This window comes from Lepidochelys kempii, chromosome 3, assembly GCF_965140285.1.
Source record: "Lepidochelys kempii isolate rLepKem1 chromosome 3, rLepKem1.hap1, whole genome shotgun sequence".
Classification (NCBI taxonomy): domain Eukaryota; kingdom Metazoa; phylum Chordata; order Testudines; family Cheloniidae; genus Lepidochelys; species Lepidochelys kempii.
Genome location: NC_136382.1, coordinates 156,821,409 through 156,841,483, shown reverse-complemented (window position 1 = coordinate 156,841,483; position 20,075 = coordinate 156,821,409). Strand labels below are relative to the sequence as shown.

The 20,075-nt window shown below is 44.8% G+C and overlaps 1 protein-coding gene across 1 annotated transcript; it reads right to left on the bottom strand.

Annotated features, from left to right (window-relative positions):
• Positions 1 to 2,806: 2,806 nt before the first annotated feature.
• Positions 2,807 to 19,475, bottom strand: LBH (LBH regulator of Wnt signaling pathway). Its single transcript, XM_073338645.2, has 3 exons — positions 19,233 to 19,475; positions 16,148 to 16,250; positions 2,807 to 5,513 (listed from the first exon to the last, which is right to left on the bottom strand). The coding sequence occupies exons 1-3, from the start codon at positions 19,256 to 19,258 to the stop codon at positions 5,325 to 5,327; spliced, it is 318 nt and encodes a 105-aa protein (XP_073194746.1). The 5' UTR covers positions 19,259 to 19,475; the 3' UTR covers positions 2,807 to 5,324.
• Positions 19,476 to 20,075: the final 600 nt, after the last annotated feature.

Genomic DNA, 20,075 nt, shown 5'->3' with positions numbered 1-20,075 from the left:
GCCAAGCACCATATAATAGACTTCCTCCCCCCCAGCATAGTTCTGCTAGGCCCATTTTAGTTTTGACTTCCGCCAGGTCAGTTCTTCTACTCCAAATGATGTTCACCCGATCAGATTGACAGGCCACCTTTTCGGTGCTGGTAAAGAATTAAAATGCACCCTTATGGAACAACACACAATCCGGGGTGTTCTAATCTGAGCCAGAGAACAATTTCAGCTCACGTGCACCAACGTGGCAGGCAAGCACATTCATTTGCTCCCAGCTCCTTCCTCCCTCATTTCTAATCCTTACCAGCTCTGTGCTTTGCCATCAGAGAACCAATATTCTGGTGCAGAAAATACAGCTTCCCAAGTAATCTCAGAGATTGCTGCAACATTGCTATAATGGAGAGAATTTGAAGGCCTAAGGAGAGGTGAAAAACTAAATTAAAATGGGGCACTTCGGAAAGAGGCTTAAACCACAGTCCCATCAGGAAAGAGCAAACTTGACATTTTTCCACTAGAAGCACTCACGCAAATATCCACATCACAGGAGCAAGAAAGCATTAAGCATCTCTAAACTGGGGTTTAGTTCTAAGTGTGTCCTTAATTCCTAAGCATTTAATTTTAGTGTCAGGTCCCAAGTTAGTATCTTTAAACCAGTCTAGTGTAAAGTTAATGCTCCAGTCACAGGCCAATTAGTCTGAGGAGATTTGGTTGTAGTCCATTATATACCCAGCCAATAAAACTACAAATTCCCTCTTCTTGGAGGAATTAGACTTCAGAGGGTGTTTGGCCCTTAACACCTGGATTTCCTAGTGCAAAGTTTAGCCCCATTAAGCACAGAGGGCCTTCTCAGTTAATTGAGCCTGGCAATCTGGTTGTAACCTACCTGCAATTAAAATGTTCCGATACAAGAAAAGCTGTCTAAAAGAGAGAGATTCCATTTAAGGGTCCCAGCTCAACAAAGTCAGACAGCTAACATTTTTGGATATGACCAAGGCTTTAGTCTGGTCACAGAATGATTAAGGTGGAGTCTGTGCTACACGTTTTAATGGTGTTGTAGCTGGGTCAGTAACAACCATATAGTAATATAGCAGGCCTGTTGAATTTGAAGGGTCAGCACAGCTGACAGCCCTAATCTTCAACCAATGCCTTCCTTGATTACTGTCTCTGTAGTCCATGTGTGTGTGTGTGTTCTGTGGCCTTCTTAGGGTAGTGTTGCTGTGCTTTGAACTAAGCAGCAGGGGTGAAAGTGTAACATACAGGTATCAGGACAGACTTGGGTAAGGAGATGGATTTGGCTTTTACACTTACAAGCAATTTGTCAGTCAGTAAGAGCACTTCAGATTGTGCCCAGTTCTCGACTCTCACTACTTTGGGGTGGATGTCCCAAGAGTGTGGGGTTCAACTCAGACTTTCAAGTGCCATTTGTGCCTCTGAAAAAAAAAATCTAGGGTAGAATCCACAAGACTACTTAGGCACCCGAGTCCCCCACTATGGTCCACAAAAGTCATGTCAAACCAGCTAGAGGCCACAGTTCCCTCAGGCCAACACCTACGTTTCTGCCTCAGCACAAGCACTGCTGGCTCACTCTAAGCACCCAGACACCTGTCTCCCCACCAAGCCCCAGAACAATCCACAAACCCTGGGGAAGATTGGGTGACTTAAGGGGGTGAACACAAACAGCCCAATCCAGTAGGTACTCTGAGCATGCTTACCAAACTGAGTCCCATTAAAAAGCCTGGAGAAGACTGGTGGTGCCCACACCTGGGAACTTTTAGCCCAGCTGGGTGCCTTGACCACCAGACTACAGAGTGTCTTCCATGAGCACACACTTGTTTATCCACAGAGGAACACTCATTGGGTGAGAGAGAAGCTGTAGTTGAGTGATTAGGACACCATTTGGAAGGGGGAGACCCCAAGTCCAGGCCCCCTGCTCCAGTCACTCATTTATCCACAGGGGAACAGCCTCAACAGGAGATACTGAAGGAGCCCCACATCAGAATATCCCATAGTGATTAGAACACTGCCCTGAGAGGTGAGAGACTTCAGTTGCAATCCTCTTCCCCGCTCTGGTAGAGGCAGGTGGAAATTGAACCTGGATCTCTCACATCCCAGGAGAGTGCTTAACCACCATGTTAAAGTTCGGGTGCAGTAGGACCATCACCACCACCTCCTTGGGAGTGAGGCAGGTACCTAACTTGTTCCCACAAGAAATTACACACCCATTCATGGATTGTTAGCAGAGCTAGGCACCTGCTTACACCTTGACATCCATCTCTGAGAAAGGGGCAGGGCTTAGCACATGGGCATCTCCCATTGGTTAACTTAGACATGGAGAGACCTAGTATACTGGCTTCTAGACTGTGGATCATGTTCTTAGGCTCCTGTCTCTCTCCCCATTTGTTGGATTGGGACACTAGGTGCCCAACTCAGTTTTGTAGATCGCAGTGTTCCTGTGATTTCCTAGGTGCCCAACTTGCAATGCCCAAGTCCCTTTGCAAATTCCCCCACCCCTTAGTTCTTTGCAGAGGTGCAAGGCAAAGAAGAGTCAAGTCCCTTGATTTCATCCTTTTAAGTGATTTAGGTGCTAGCTCAACAAGCCCCTTAAGAACTATAATTACCGGGTAAGTCTAAACATATGCTTAAATTGTATCAGCTTTACTGGGACACATGCCTAAGTGCTTTGCATAATATGGCCTTGCTTTTAAAGTGAAAGGTTGCTTCCTGGGAAACCTGAAATCCCAACCCACTTTTCTGTAAGCAGAATTTAAAAAAGCCACCAAGTTGGAAAGCATTTTCAAACTTTATTTACAACTGTCACAGTGACAAAAAAGTAGTTTGAAAAAAAAAAAGCTAGCTTCTCCCTGAGGCTCAAAAAAGAATTACAGAAATAGAATGTACATCAGACAACAGGAGTTTTACTGGAGTGCTTTGTTCTTCAAATACATTTGACAAATAGAAATACACAATACCATAAAAAAAGAAGAGGATGCAGACAGGAATATGCCAGTCTTTACGGCAGACACTTCTGCTCACATCTGGGGGATAAGGATTTCCATCCTTTTACCCACGTAGTAACCTCTGTTAACAAGTCTCAGCATGATGGCACAGATTGGAGACTAGTAACAGTTTTAAAAAAAAGGAGACTGGCTGGTATACAGGTGTACAAGTTCATTCCATTAGACAGCAAGACTAGAACAGATGTTCAGATACAAACAGCTGGATCCATCAGTTTAAAAATGATATCACTAGATCATGATGAGAGGTCAGTGATGACAAAGCATCCACCAAACCTTGGGGGAGGGGGGGACAAGAGAGACAGACAGACAGACTGGTTCTTTGCGGCTAAAAAGGAGGAAGAGACAAGCTGCATTCTACATAGGTACTAGTCCGAACAATGCAAAAAAGAATCAGTCTCCAATCCCTCAGGTCTGTCTGAAATTGTAACAGAGCTGGTAAGTTATTGCCATTATCTTTAATCACAAGCAAGACAAAGACTAAAACAATCCTGCCGATATGTTAAAAGCAATCCCCCAACCCCCACCAGCGTTTAAACTACTCATGAGGTATTAGATACAAATATATATATATATATATACACACACACACATATACACACACAGTCCAAATATATTTTTAATTGAACCAGTTATTAGCAGATGGGATGCACTGGGTTTTATCAAAATGTCTGGTTAAGGCCTTAACATCGGTCTTTCTTCCTTTAATGTCTCCAGACTTGTTTTAAGGTGGAAACTACCAGCACTTTATTCTTAGACTTGTCAGCTCCCCAACAGATGCCTTGGAGCCCCCTGGAGCTTTTCCATAAAGTTGCTGGATTGCCACTTTTGTGGAAAGTGGCAAATCAGCCTGCCTTTCAACCAGTTCCCCTAGTAGACAAAGGTCAGGTAAGACAGACAGAACTCAGCACTGAACAAGTTGCATGGGATACCTTAGACCTTACAAACCAGCTTGCCCTTTATTAAACCCTACTAATACTTTGTTGCAATCAGAAGCACATCCTTTTGTCCAAAACACTCCAAAGCCATGAAATACTGTGAAGAGAGGAATCATTTCCCCACCCCCATCTTATCCTTTCAAGTCAGCTATTTGATTTAGGACTGCCTCTTTGATTTCACTTTTGGCAACATTCTTCTCTGACTTTGTGCAAATTTTCAATTTCATCCATTCTTATGGAGTTGATTTTTGCAAGCATCTTGGTCTGCCAGCATTGCCAGGTCTTGGAACTCTGGTAAAGCACTGCTGATAAAGAAAACCCAAACCTACCAATTCCCTGCAGATTCTCCTCATGTCCCTCTACTCAGCCAGTTTTGATCAGACTGTTGACCCAGCATGTTTGAGATTGAAACCATGCAGCCCCAGAATCATCTAGAAGGCAGGTGGCCCCTTCACCTTGCAAGCTTCATGCACCATGAGTTGTCTCTTCCTACAGCAGGCTCAGCTAGCAGGAGAGAAACATCCTAACTACTTCTAGAACAAGATCTCGGGTAGATTTAGATGTTGCGAAATTTCTTTGTTACCTCATGCTAATCTGCAAGAGGAATGAGGATCTTGCAGAACAGATGGAGAGTAGCAGAACACACTGACCCTGCCAGCTGAGTTGTTCAGCATTACAAGGATTAAATGCAGACAGAGAAGAGAAGGAGAGAAAATATCTTCTGGGCAAAGACTGGGATCAGGTTTGATAGTTAACACAAGAAATTCATTACTCTTACACATGCTTGTGTAACTTCAGGAGATGTGCAACTGGGCAAAGACTACAAGCCCCTTTGCCTCTCTATGCCACCCAGCAATTGTCAGCAGAGCATCCATTTGGGACATGTCACCATACATTTCCCCTCCACTCCAGATACACAAACAGAAGCTTATAAGAAAGGAAAATTTAAGAGATGAAGACTTTAGTCTCATGCTTTTGTAGCCAGAGGCAATTCCTTGCTCAACACTACTGCAGTTTACATTTCGCTTTATTCCCACCCTCCCCACAACTCATTAAACAACCCTGCTTGTTCACCAGCCACCAAGGGCCTTGGAATTTCACTGCCGCCTCTCAGTCTTAACAAAAAAATTTAAAAAAAAAATATAATCAGAGAGTGATCTTGAGAACAGCAAACATTTTTCTCTGCATGACTTCCTTCCTCAGAAGGTCTGGAGAGTCTGTCACATCGAGGGCTTCAGTTCTCGACACAGAGAATATGAAAAAACCTAAGATCTTGCAGGTGCAAAATTGAACTTTGTCTTTTCTTAAGAAAAAAAGACCTTCAGAACAGGTGTGGCGCTTCCCTCAAGACAATACAATCCCTTGTATTTTCTTCAGCTGCCATTTATTGCTCTTTGTTCTCTTTCTTTGCCTCTTCACAGTTTTCTTCCTCCTCCTCCTGGACAAGGAATTCCTCAGGTGGCCATCTCAGCTCACCGCTCTCCACGTCCCCCTCTGTTGGCTCCACCACAATGGAAGGCAGGCGGTCCTTCAGCTTACAGTAACGGTCAAAGTCTGAGGGGTCAGGGAAAATCTGAAACAAAAAAAGGAATGCCTCATTAGTACCTTTTAGCGTTTTGATATTGGCTAGCAGCTTACAGAGCATCACAACTATCAAGAGCCAAATCTCAAGAGGTCAGGTTCCAAGGGACAGAGTCAACCATAAATGAAATTCTGAAAACTCCTGAACTTGCAGGTTAGCTTCAGAAAAACTCATGAGCCAGGCTAGGACCTGAAAAACCAGAATGCTGCCCAAAAAAAAAACAAAAAAAAAACACGGGCCAGGGCAGCTGTCTGAGGGATTCCAAACTGGACAGGCTGCTGGAGTAAAGTTCAAGATGGACATCTCTATACTTTCAGATACTTATATCAAGTAAGCCTCCCAGAGATTCACTGCTTACTGCCAATGCTCATGAATTTGCAGCCAGAGCTAAAAACCTTGCTATGAGAATCTGATGTCTGCATTTCCTGCTTTTGGTCAGGCCAGAAATATTGTGAAAACAGGCTCTGCTATTTTAGCTCTTCTGCTTCTTGGTCTTTTTGCCTCAAGGGTTTGGACCTGCTATTTAAGACTGCTTGTTCAGAGTCAACATGGAGAAAGTGGCTCTTTTACTGAAATGTAAAGATAAGTCCACCTAGAGAACATTTCCAGGATTAGGAGACAGTATGCAGGAGTCATAGGATGAAATTTAGAGGCTAGAATAAACTATCCCTCAATGTTTATGGGGTTTGTTTCAGATTGTCCTACAAGGCCAGTATTTTCTATTGCTCTGAAAGTTCCTGAGATGCATTTCCCAGTCCTAAAGCTGATTTGGACCTCCTGCTGTCTTCCATTTGGATCCCACCCTTTGATAACCCCAGCAGACCACTCAAGCCCAAATACTGGTGCCATTTTGGTAGGATAATGCTGGAGATGGGAGAGCACCCAGGTGGTTTTCTAGAGCAGAATATACTGTCAGTGCTAGGTGTCAAGGCAGAAACTCAACCTAGGAAAAGCACCCTGCTTTTGTAGTAGTGTGTTGCAGGAGTACTTGAAGTTAGAGACCAAATGGCAAGTTTACTGAACCTTCAAAGCAGGAAAGAGGCAAGAAAGTACTATTGCTTGTGAGCAATACAGTGCAATTGGGGGTTACCAATGGATGTCTTTAATACCCCCCAGTTCACACAGACAAGAATTTGTAGTAGAAAAAGAGGGACAGCTACCAACTCTGATTATCCAGTGGATAATTAAACAATTAGCCATTTATCAAAAATTCCTGTCCTGTTTACAACTAAGCATTTACTTGCGCATCATTAAATATAAAACCTAGTCTTCAAAATATGATACAGCAGTCACTACTGCTACTCCATTTTCCTGAGGCTTTCAGAGGAGATTAGAATAGTGCCTCACTTAGACCAATGCCTACATTTTCAGAAGCATCCACTAGTTTGGAATGCCTCATTTTTTGAGAGGCAAGGCCTGTTTGTGTTTTTTTAATAACACTTAGCATTTGCCACTACAATTGGAACTGCAAATGCTCAAGTCAGAAGCCTGAGGTGTTTCTTGTGAGTTTGGAGCAGGAGCAAACAATCTACCTAATTTTAAGATGGAGCTTGATAAATTTATGAAAGGGACTATAAGATGGTGTTGCCTGCAATGGAAGGGGGCTGGACAAAGTGATCCAACAAGTCCCCTTCCAGTCCTATCTTGGGCACCCATACCCAGTAGACATTCTTGGAAAATTTGGCCTAACCTCTTCAATGGCGCTACTAGAGATATGCTGTAACATGGCAGTCAATTAACCCCTTCTGCAGATCAGTTTCCATTGAGTATTCTGAGATTCACTGCCAGGACTCAAGAGCCAAAGGAAGCATAGTTCAGAATACTCAGGGTTTCACAGGATTTAAGCTGTGTTATTTTTTAGATAATGGAAAACTTTTTGGGACCTAATCCTGAGTTCCTGCCAGTTTAGTAGCAGTTAAATGGCTACTAAAGAAGGGAGGGAAAGGAAAGACTAACTTTGGGAGAAGATAGTGAAGTAACAGCCTCAGTATGGCCACTAGAGACTGCCAGTCAGGGATGGATCAAAACAAAAAGCCACATTTCAGACAGGCAGCCTAGGCGAGCAGTAGGCAGGAAGGCAGAGGGGCGTCTAATTCCAGCTCTCCCACACTGCTCCAGGGCACCTTAGCCAGGTCCTTCAGTGCACTGCTAGGAAGCTAAGAGGAGTATAGTATGGACAAGGCCTATGAATGCTGTGATGTTAACAGGTGTGTTGCAGTTGCAGGTGTGTGCTTTGTGCTATTACTCATTCCCAGAGCAAGCCATACAGCAACTGGGTCTCATACAATTTAGTGGCTTCAGCCAGGCCAATCCCAGACATCCAATTCATTGCTTAAGAGCTGTAGACAGAACTGAACTTTCAGTATTAACTCCCCAGACTTGGAATACAGAGAACCTTGACACTGTATTGTTTAGAGGGCTGCAATGGAAAGAAAGTGTATTATAGTAGGTTATATATGCTGATAATGCCACTAAAATAGCCTACACTGTAGGAAAACAGCTTAATTATTATACTGCTAACCTTTGGCTGCTATCATTTTAGCTGCATTAGATCAAATGGAGTAGTTTTGAAAATAGACTGACAGATTGGGTCTCTCAGAGGCCAAGGAGCGAGTCATTTCCTCACAAACAAACATCCCCAAATGTGGTGTTCAGCTTTATTTTCTTACTAGCACAATCTTATCTTGAACAGCTGCACGAGAGGCTGAACTCAAGGAGGTCAAGCTTTTTTTCCACTAAGTCATGCTTTTTAATCAGAGGCAGCACAAAAAAGGAGATGTCGCAATTACCCTTTCCAAGGGTGTGGACAGTCAATGGAAAAAGCGTATGAAGCCAGATTTCCTAGCATGTGACAGATAGCCTCGCTTATTGCCCTTATTGTGGGAACTAAAGAAAAAGGTTTGTCATAATAAGACTGCCACTTACATTTAGGGAACAGATCAGGCAAATTACCCCATGCACTCTGACCCCTAGCCACTCCAAAATGAGAGGCAGATTCCCAGTCACTGTACAGAAGAGAAGAATCACTTCTTTACCCACCCTCCTCAGCCAGAACTCTGTATGATCTGAAATACAGCATAGGCTGAAATAGCCTGAGGGGGATGTCCCTCCAGAGCAGGAATGGGAAACGAAAAGGGAAATCTGCACCCACATAACTCACTGCAGGTTTTATGTTGAGCTCATGGCACTCAAAATCCTGTCCTGAAATGCAGTGTGAATGCTCATACAGTGTGGATATTAAAGCTTGTACTTACATGCTTCACTAGAGAGTCTTGGAGTTAAAGAGCTAAGATCAGCGTAGGACATGAGCTTTTGGCACCTTCCACCATCCAAAAATGCTACAGAAGAGCGTTTGTGATGGGCTAACTTTCCCCTGCCATCTACATGACTGCATACAACTTTGAATATGCAATCACAGCAACTGTGGTCACTGAATCACAAGTCTTGGCTTCCAAGCTTTATGCAAAGAACTCTGGGACACATCTTTGCAGGCTGCAGAGGGCAAGTAATAGGTTTGCTGCCTTAACTATGACATGCAGCATACTTTGCCTTCTCAAATCCAGACTTTGTTCAGAGGTCTTTTGGCAATCCCATTCTGTTCCACAGTAGATTCAGCACCAGCTCAGGTACATGCAACCCGAGTTCTCACCTTTCGCCTAGAAGGTGAACTGAAAGGCAATACCAGAAATTGAAGCCCCAAACTTAAGGTCATCCATGTAGATCTCCATGCCAGGTGACCCAAAAGTGACTTCCTAGATTGAGAGCTTGGCACAGAGAATGGAAAATATTTAACACCCCGGAAAGGCAGATGGTGCCAGAGCCCTTTCCCAGCACCCTAGAGCAGCAGAGCTTTGCCATAATTAAACTAACCTTTGGCTGCTAACTTCATGCAGGACTGCAAGAAGCTGAGAAATGCTAATAAAGAAACCAGATACTACTGGACAGTAAGATGCAGTGTCGTTAACAGTACACGATGGGCTAATTATTGTCAGTACAAAACGAGACAGCAGCATGAACATCCTGCTTTCTGGGAGGCGAATGGGAGACTTGGAAGGATCACAACATTAGATACAGAGGCCCATATTCCAGTCAAAGTTACGCTGGTGTAAATCCAGAGCAACATCCATTGACTTAGAGGGAGTTAACTTCGGATCAACACTGGTGTAACAGAGATCAGACTCCAGCTGCTGGGTCTTTTCTTCCCCAGACACCCTGAAAATTGTTGTTAGCAAGAATGCACTGGTGGGAGAATATAGCTCCCTCCAGACACAAAAGATACTCCCAAATGAAGCCAGTTGCTGCCTTGGACAGAGCCATACATGTCTAACCACCTATGTTATATGGGTATGGACACCAGTTCTAGGAGACTTATGTTCTGACGTTGGCACTTCAGTCTGCATCCAGTGGGATATCCTTCACTACTGTCACAGCAGAGAACCCAGTCTAATGGAATTCAAGGGTGCACACGGCTCTACCTCTAAGGATGGTAGTATCTATGATACTAGAAGCTAGATGTTCTTGAAGAAGCCCGAGACCAACTACATCTTATTTCAAACCTGAATGGACAGCGGTCAAGGGAAAAGTTAACCCACTCTCCCATCCCCAGAAGCAGAACATACAATAGCCCTTCTGAGAGACAGGATGAAAGTTCACATTGGATTATCCTTCTCTTTAGAGGTAAGTGGTAAGAAACGCTAGGGCACCTGTTACTGCCATGACTACTCAGGATAGCATAGACAAGTGTCCAGACTGATGAAAAGTGGTAAGGAAAGTGGTGTTTGTGGGTGACGTTGCCAATCAGGAGAACAGATCTCCCCTTGCAAAAGCTGCATAGGGGAGGGTAAGAAATTCTACATGGAGGTCTTGAGATCAGATGGTCCCTTTATCATCCTGGGTTTCAGTTTAATGCTGTTCCTTGGTTTACAAGAAAGTTACCTTTAGTTCTAACAATTCCATCTCTATCCTTTTTAGCTCTGATCATATTCGTTAACATTTGAAGCACTACTGTGCTCCTAGGCCTAAGTGTTTAGCCTGATCTATGCAGTAGACATGTGTCAGCACATGCCAGTGCAACTTCCTGAGCCACTGCCTGTACTATGCACAGCTGGATTTGAGTAACAGGTGAAGTTCTTTCATCCAGGCTTTCATTTTATACAGTGGAATGAATCCCTTCCGGGGACAGTTTTACACAGTGCACGGATATCAGTTCCAACACAGGATTGCCTCAGTACAGATATGGCCCTCCTTACTTTAGTATAAAGGTGTCTTATAAGACACAAGAGATGAATATGAAGGCATACTAAGTTCCCCATTAGCCATCAGGTTGGCAATACATGTGTCTTTGTCCATGGGTTACAACCCCTCACATCTGACTCATTACTCATCTAGTTTCAGCAACATCAGTTCAACTCCACTGAAGTCAGTGGAGTTACTCTGGATTTACAACCCAATCTGTAATACTAGTGTGACTCCCTATATGGAGTCAGCTAGCAACACCCAATATTGCCTTTTCCTATTGAAAATCAACTTTGTTCCAGCAGAACAAAAGAGGAGCTGGCTTCCATGGGTAGACAGTGCTGTGAGAAGCCCTAGTCTCAATGAGGGGAAGAAACCTCTAAGTCTCTGCCATGTGCGTGAGGGTTACACATATCAGACAGATCAGATCCCTAGCCAGTGCTAGGATCCCACCATGAAAATACCATGACTGAAGGGGTTCGAGCTTCCCAGGACCACCAGAGCAGGGCTGATGTGACTAAGCCAGCTCAGTCATTGCATGCCTATCCCATTTAGACATAAATCAGTCACCTGTCCAGGGCAGTTAGTCCACAGGAAAGAACTCTTGGCTCAGAGTTTGGCACACTCCTTGCTCAGTACAGCTGCCTCAGGCATCAAGATGTTTTCACTGTGCTCAACCCCAGCTACCATTCCAAGAAATTAAGAGCGATTCAGGTCAAGGCACTGTTTTGACAACAGTGCAGCAAAAATGATTAATTTAGTCTTGAGAGCCTTGTTCTCACCCACATCATTTGCGCTGCTGTGGAATGACATTAGGCGACGGTGAGCCAGCAGAGAGGTGGCTATTAGGCTTTTTCAGATAACCAGCCCTTCTCGGGGCAGGGAGAGAGAGAAGAAGGGGCACCGTACATTAGCTCCAACTGGCTGTAAAGAGACAGGACTCGCACAAGGCTGCCAGACTGGAAATGAATGAAACTCTTCATGTGCACATTTGTCTCCGTAGGAGGGGCATCTTGCTCCATCAGCTGCATTTGAATGAGTTACTGTGTTAATATTCCCACAGGAATTATGGGACAGCCATTAGAGATCCAAAAATAGCTCTTCACTGCAGTCACAAGACCCAGTCTGACTTCATTTTTTCAGATATATTTTGCCCAGGCTTCCCATAGGGATATGCTTTTATTGTGCCAGACTCCTGCTCTGCTTTCACCACCTGCTTCTATTCTGGCCCTTCAAACCTGGCGGCTGAGCCATCTTCCTGACTAGGTAATGTATTAATAAAAACTTTGTCCTACAAGGAAAGAGTTTTAAGTGCATTAGCTTAAAACTCTCCAAGACAGTCTATTGGCTGCATTTAAGTATAGTTCCATGCTAGCTATCATTAAAGCCAAAGGAACAGAAAGTTGACAACTGAGATGCGTTTGTGTACATATAATTGCATACAAATGGAGAATTTGGGCCAATGTGAGTACAACAGCACATGCAAAGTAGGTATAGACATCTACAAAAAGACCATGCTTGCCTCATCCTTCTGGAAGTCAGGCCTTCACATTGCTAATTTAAGAGCAAACTTACCAGGATACGTTAGTTTTCCTGACATGCACTGGACTCATGAGGTACATTAGTTCAGTTGTATATCTAGACAGAAGCGATACTCTATTGCCAGGAGTACAGAAGAGATCAGTGTTTTAAGTCTACAGAGCACAACAGCTGGTGCGGGACAGAAGCAGGAGTCTTACAATAAAGTTTAGAAATCACTGGTTAATCTTTCCTGCAAAGTTCTGCTGAACTCTAGGTTTACATTCTCTTAGCACAGAGCCTTTTATAGTTTTCCAGTGATCACAAGAGCATTTCAAAACAGAGCTGAGTACCAAATCTATGCTCATTTACTTTAGGACCAAGGTTCTGATTTAAGGGCACTAAAATCTTGCAAGTTAGTTCATGAGTTTTCTACTGGTAAGGGCCACCTTCCAAAGAACAGTCCCCTTCTAGGATCAGGATCCAACTAGGGACCAGTTTAAATGCTCAGGGATCTAGAGACCCATGGTTAGATTTACAACTCCATGTCAAGCTCATCACCACAATCCAAAACTAAGTTGAACACTGGTACAGAAGAGTCATGCTGAAATTAAGGGACTGCATACGTCCACCAGCCAAGAAAATACTAAAACCAACAGAGCTCCAATTCTGGTTTTACAAGTCCTTGCCTCTTATGTCCAAGTGCTGCGGTTCTTATAATTGGAATTCAACTCTGCAAGATGGGTAGAAGAAGATTTTGTAGCTTAGAACAATGTTGCTTGTATTGCAGGAGCATTCATGCTTCATTAGCCCTGTCCACTTGTAAAATACTAAGCTCAGGCACTCAATAGACTAGTGTACAGTTTCCCATATAGAAAATCTTTCACAATCAGCAGGAGGGGTGGGTCAGCCGTGCCAGTCACAGAAAGCAGTGAGCCTAGTGGTTTTGTTTGCATCCTGTTAGGGGGGTTTCTCTTTCATTCTTAGTGTTTGATTTTACTTTAAACTGTACAAGGCTGTTTTATTTTCTATCACTGTTCACATTCAGTAATCCAAACCACAATATGACAAATAGTTTCCATGCCAGTGCATTAGTGGGAGGGCTACAATCTAGACCTTCATTCCCCATTGTAACCTGATTTACAGGGAATGTAAATAAAGCAGGACACTTGTGTACATTGTTCATATAACAATTTGCTTCTGAAGATTGCCAGCATGTCGCTAGTGTCCTACTAAAAGGTGACCACCCACTTTTCACTCAACCCAGCCAGCCAAGGACTGTACGCTAACAGAGGGAGAAAGTAGCTTCTTACAGTCAACTAGGCTGTCAGTTAGGCCAAGCAAGTGTAGACACACGAATAAGAAGCTTGCAGGCATTTGAATAGGACCAGACCACTACAGAGAAGCAAGAGCTCTGAGAGCCAACAACACTTTGCTGTTACAGTAATTTGCAATGCTTAGTACTAAATGCAACTTGCAAATGTGAGTGGAACTCCCAGCAACTTGAATGCTGCATCCAACCAGTTTCCACCCCCCCCATGTTAGGGTCTAAATAGAGACACTTACTAGAGCAGGTCTACACTACAAACTTGCATCAGCACAACTGCACAGCTTCTGATGAAGATGCTAAGTTGACAGGAGATTGCTCTCCAGTCGGCTTAATAATGCCAACTCCACAAGAGGTAGTAGCTATGTTGACGGGAGAAGCTCTCCCGCTGAGACAGTCCTGTCTATTTGTGGGTTAGGTCAGCATAAGGACACCGCTCAAAGGTGTGGATATTTCACACCCCAAAGGAACAGTTATACTGAAGTAAAAAGAAAAGGAGTACTTGTGGCACCTTAGAGACTAACCAATTTATTTGAGCATGAGCTTTCGTGAGTTACAGCTCACTTCATCGGATGCATACCGTGTTTCCACGGTATGCATCCGATGAAGTGAGCTGTAGCTCACGAAAGCTTATGCTCAAATAAATTGGTTAGTCTCTAAGGTGCCACAAGTACTCCTTTTCTTTTTGCGAATACAGACTAACACAGCTGTTACTCTGAAAACTGAAGTAAGTGTGGAGTGTAGACCTGGGTCCTAGTATTGCTAATGCTCACGCAATATGGTTAGGACAAACAGGGCACCTAGATTCTGACTAGTTCTCCAAAACCTCCAGATCTGTCTGGACAGTTTAAGAGGAGCCTAGAGGAAGGGAGTTATTGGCCTGATTGGCTGTTTGGTTTCCTGTGGTGACCTATTAACATCATTATTGCCATGGCTGGTTGTGTGCTACCATGATGAAGTGGGGTTTGAAGACTCTTCTTGTTGAAGTGTGCCTACTCTCTAGAAGCCCCAACTCACTCATGAGCATCCTTACAACCTTTAGAGCCACTCAAACAGCTATTTCACATACAGACATGTAAACAGAGCACAGCACGTGGAACCAAACCAAACACGCCACGTTTTCCCTGTCCAGAGGGTTGGTTTAGGTTGGATCCAACATGTTGATGCACTCTATGCTAGTATATTTAAGGCCCTTTTCAAGAGCTAGGCGTGCAACGGTGCACCAATTTGCATGCATACTTAAAACCTACACATACAGTAGCTGTAACAGCATCTGCAAGTGCAAAGTTATTTTTTATAAACTGCCCTGTTATGCACAGATCAGGCACACACATAAGCCAGCCACTTGCATGCACAAGCTCACATATCAAACTTTAATAGTAAGTTTCCCACAGGGTAGTTAAAGGGTGAATAATCTCCATTTGAGAGGACTGGGAAGGTACAATTATCCAAATGCTCATCCTTTGCACATGTAAGGTGATGCAGAAAATAGATTGAGACAAGCATTGAAATGTTGGTCAATCAATAGGCTAATATCAAGAGTCATACAAGAGCTCACCACCCCACCAATATTGTCTTAATGGCTCATATATCAGAGCTAGTCACTAGAGCCGGTTGAAAGTTTTGTCAAAAAAGTTTCACATCTGAAGATGCTGCTTAAGCGGAACCAAAACATTTTGCAAAATTATATCAATTTTGATGAAACTTTGCTTTGAAAAACTGAAGTTTCCAGAAACAGTGAAGCAGGATGTTGATATTTTTGGAACAAAAAGTTTAGATTTTCCATAACATAGTTTGATTTTTAAAATTTGCTTTATTTTCTAATAAAATTTTTTTAGAACCCTGTTATTTGGAGGTTTTTTTATTAATTATTTTACACAAAACACTTCACTATTTTGGCTTTTGCAATTTTTGTGGGATGGAAAAATCCAGTTTCCAGCTAGTTCTACTAACGCAGTCATTTTAAGTTATAGCCTCCTACCAAAGGTTATTGAAGTGCCAGGAACTTATATCACTGAGTATTCATATTAAGGGTTTTTGGGGAGAATGGGGAAATAGACTGTCTCATAGGGCACATGCAAACAGCTTAAAATAGCCTTATCTGCTCAGTATAAACAAAGAATTATCTTGAAAGACTGAAGTGCCACAAATAACTCCTCCCATCTGCTCTAGGCAGACTGCTTGTGTGCCAAGTTGCAGCTCTGTCAAAAGAAACTCCAGGGTTAGATTGTCCACTAGGGCTATCCAAATTCCTGATTAGGAAACTTCCCCCTGGCATAACCCCTCCCCCTCCAAGAATGCTACATGATCAGGATTATGTAAAAAACAAAGAGGTACTCGGTTAATACAATCAGATATTAAGATTGAAATTAAATTTTGATAAATTGCTGCCAAGCAAACATTCTAGACCACTGACTTGTTCTCACTACGGCAAGATTTATTAGCTCAGATATGGAAAGGTACATTAGGCTAGAAATTTTCAACCTAGCTTGGACAGTTCTTACCTAACCAGCCAACAATGCTGTCCAGTCAATAGAGACCTTACCTGATATGATAGGCCATCCTTGCGGGGGCTTAGCCCGATTTCATCCATAGATGTAGTATTCATCATCACCTCAGTCATTTCAGCTGATCTCAGATAATCAGGGCTGGAAACAAAGATAGAGATATTTTTTCAGCTCTTATGGAGCCATTAGATCACAGTTGTCCTTGAACAAAATTATGTGGTATCTAAAGAACTAAAGCTTTATATTGCTGCAGAGCTAGTCACAGATATAAGAACCTAAGTGCTAAACCACTGAATCCTATTTCTGTTCTTCCCCCATCCCCTTCTTCATAAGGGATCTAAAATTATTCACCTAAAGAATCAGTACACGATATCATGCACCCAAAAAGTAGTTTGCAGGATCTCTCACTTTGAGCAACACAAGATTTCACCAAGACTGATAAAGTTTAACTCCACTTCCTCCAAGCCTATCCTTAAGTGTAGGTTTAAAAAAAAAACAAAAAAACAAACCAACACCCATCACACCAAGCACTAGCACTTCCTGTTTTCCCCCACCCAGCTTTAAAAATTAATCCATTTTAACCCCTACTGACTTATTTTGCTACCTCAGGTATTTAGTTCCACACTGGCTGAGTAGGAGATATGCCAATTCCAGCTCTGCTTTTGCAGTCATAATGAAGTTTCCAGTTCGACAATTTGAGAAAGTGAAGTTGATTTTCACAGCTTGTGGTTCCTCTATTTTACGTTATGCTATTCTTTAAGCCTATTTATAACCGCAGTACTTTGTATCTGCGCACACAAGTCAACTCACATTTGTCACCAAAATACTGGCCATCTGTTGCACCTTGCTCCTATGAAGTCACTTCAGACTAGTTCACATTGCCCTCCCAATGCCACTCCAGCTTACTATACATGAACCAGCAGACCTAAGGCTTTCAAAAGCATCCCAAAGCACAAGATACACAGATAACAGATCTAGAATGATAAGCACAGACAAGGGCTTTGTTCACATTGGCAAAGTGAGACCATATGATGCACCAGCTCTTGGAAGTAGCAGCAGTGAAAGCTGTAGCATTAGAGTTGATGCAGGTTTCACTATATCATATACCCCACTCAGTCATGACAACTTGTGAAGCTGCACCACCATAGGTGTCACCCATACAGTAACTGGTAGAGAGCTGGAAAAGACCGTGTTCTTTTCCAAACTTTCACTAAGCGGCACACAAGAACCTTGCTGATGGGAGATCTCTGCAAGTGCACTGCAGATTAGTATACAACCTCCCTAGCCTAAGCTAATAGTAGCTTGTGTATTTCCTAGCCTCTGCGGCAACACACCAGCCCTGGGAGTGAGAGAAGTTACACAGAGCCATTTGTTTGATGAGCTGGAGCTCTCTATTTTCCAACTCTAAATGGGTTAGAAGGATACTAGCTAGTCAGCACAGGATTAGTAAAAACAAGGGTTTTTGCAAAATCCAGTATCTACATGCATGTTTCTAGGACTGTCTTAAACTGCACTAAAACAACAACATTTGCCTGCAACCATTCCCCCAAAGCGTTTGCAATCCAAACTACTGCAAGAGCCACAGTGTCTATTTTCATCGAGGGAATCAAAAAGAAAGGAAGTGAACAAGAGTGTTGGTGAAATGTAGTCAGATGTTTAGAACTCTCAGCTCTAAGAATACAAGGTATTAACAGGGGAGGAAGGCTTCTTAACTCAGTGTCCTTTTACAACTCCCAGAAGCAACATTAAGGATATTAAGTAGGGTGATTTTTAATTTGGAAAGAAAGGTTGGAGGGGCAACATAAGTGCCAGTGTTCTGACCTGAGCAACCCCTCCAATTCAGCCCAAATGGAGGAGAAGAAAGCCATAAGCAACTGAAAAGCAGGGTTTTAGGACCTCAACTTCAACGTACTACTGTGAGGTAGCCATGGGGCAGCTAAAAGTGACAAGCTCACTAAAGTTCCCACACAATCTGCTTTAGCTCTAGTCCAGGGCTATTCGGATTTCAGTCCTCAAATGGACTTGCACACTGATTGTTCAAAGGATGCACTTGAAAAGGAGTGTACAGGCAATACGGGAGCCTGGCCCAGCCTGTGCCCGCAGTTATATAGGTGTAAATCCAGAGGAACCCGCAGTGAGGCCAATGGCCTAAATTCATCACAGGAGTAACTGCTGAATTCAGTGGTTTACTCTGGCATAACAGAGCACAGTCTGGCCTTGTGGATTTATTGAGGTGGGAGTGAGGGGAGGATGCAGGGCAAGGGCAAGGCTGCTACACTGTCTCCCTAGGGAAGGAAATGGGAGTTAGGATGAGCAGCTGCAGCCAAGGTGTTGGTCACTTTCTGCAGCTGACCTGATCGCCTCTGCCCTCGCTGCTGGTCCCAGCGGCTGACGCTGGCCAGGCTCAGCGCAAGGAAGATGGTAACCGGGTGCGGGATTTGCAAACCGCCTAGCAAGTTCCAGCTGCTGGACAAACACACACCGGGAAAGCATTTCCACCTGCCTTCCCCGGCGTGATCCCCGCACGGTCCCGCCCGCGCTCTTCTCCCAAGCCAGGGAGAGGATGAAGAGGAGCTAGCGAGCCACCGCGGGGTGTGTGCGCGTGTAAGGATGGGACACTGCAGCCGCTACAGCATGTGCGATCCACGGCAGCCAGATCGCTTCTGCAACACCCCTTCCCTTCCCACGCCCCTGCCAGGCTCAGGCCCCTGCTAGCGCCTGTTGCAGCCCCAGAGACTCCCTCCGTGAATAAAACCCCTCTCCCCGGCACAGCCCTGGCGGCAGCTCACGCATCCGCTCTCAAGGGGGCTTCCAAACCAGCCAACGCCCCCCCCACCCCACCCCACCCCAGCACAAGCTCCCAGACCCCCTAGATTTTCGTGACTGGGGCGGGTAGGAGCAAGATCAGGCCACGTCTTCTAGCCAACCTCCCCTAGCCCTTCTGCACGCTTTACTGCGGCCCCCAAGCCCACGTCCTTTGTTTCCTTTCCCTCACACCTCCCCCTCCCGTCACAACCTTGACTGGGACTTCTGCCTGCAAAGCCATTGCAGGACGAATGTCCCCCGCCCCCCTTCCAAAGCCTTAGCCAAGCGCCCCCGGGACCCGCGCCGGAGGGTACTCACCAGTGAATGGGGAAAAATACAGACATGAAGTCCTACCGCCAAGGCTGACACGCGTCCTTGGGATGCGAAAGCAGGGAGCGCGTAAGGGCCCAGCGGCTTTCCCTGAGAGCAGTGCGAGACGGCCAGGGGCAGAGCAGCCCGGCGGGGAGGCTACGCGCCGATCGGCTTTTAACCCACAAGACAAAGGACGCGCTGCCAGCCGCCTCTACAGCCCTGAGCCGCCCCAGCGGCCCGGGAAGGCGCTTATATAGAGGAAGGGGCGTGGCTTTGCCCAGAGCGCCCGCCCCCTCCCTTGGGTGACGTCACCAAAATCATGAATGGTTTCGAGCTTCCAGCCCCGCGGCGAGCGGCCGCTCTGGGAGCCCGGGCTGGCGAGCGCCGATTGGACGCAGCGGGGCTCGGGCTGCCGCCGCCGCCGCAGCTTGTTACCCAGCCCAGCCCCGCTCTCGCTCGGGATGCGACCGAGCCCCTCTCCCCTGGGCGGCGTCTTTGGGTTTGCAAGCGTGCAGCTCTGCACGGAAACCAGAGATCGGGGCGGCTCCGCATGTGCTAAGTGCTTTGGTAGTGAGTCTGCGTGCGGCGTTTACACTCTCACTCCTTTAAAAAAAAAAATCCCATTCATTGAAAGGGTGGCTGGCAGCACAGGCCCACGAGCTAGTCAAGCACAGCGCCATCATCTCTGTCCGGTCCATCCGCCTGGCTCTCCCCCAGACTGAGCTGTTAGAACCAATCACAGCGGCCACTCCACCGCCTTTCAGCTTTCTGCCTTACTCCCCTGCTTTCTTTACCTTGCTGCCTCCAAGTAGACGCTGAAGAGAAGAGAGCACTATTGGTTTCTATTTT

Excerpts from the sequence above, each read along its gene's own strand:
- LBH (XM_073338645.2), bottom strand. The coding sequence starts at position 19,258 with ATGTCTGTATTTTTCCCCATTCACTG. Across the intron at positions 16,251-19,232 it reads GTATTTTTCCCCATTCACTG|CCCTGATTATCTGAGATCAG; the intron begins GTGAGTACCCTC and ends CTTTGTTTCCAG. Across the intron at positions 5,514-16,147 it reads AGGATGGCCTATCATATCAG|ATTTTCCCTGACCCCTCAGA; the intron begins GTAAGGTCTCTA and ends TTTTTGTTTCAG.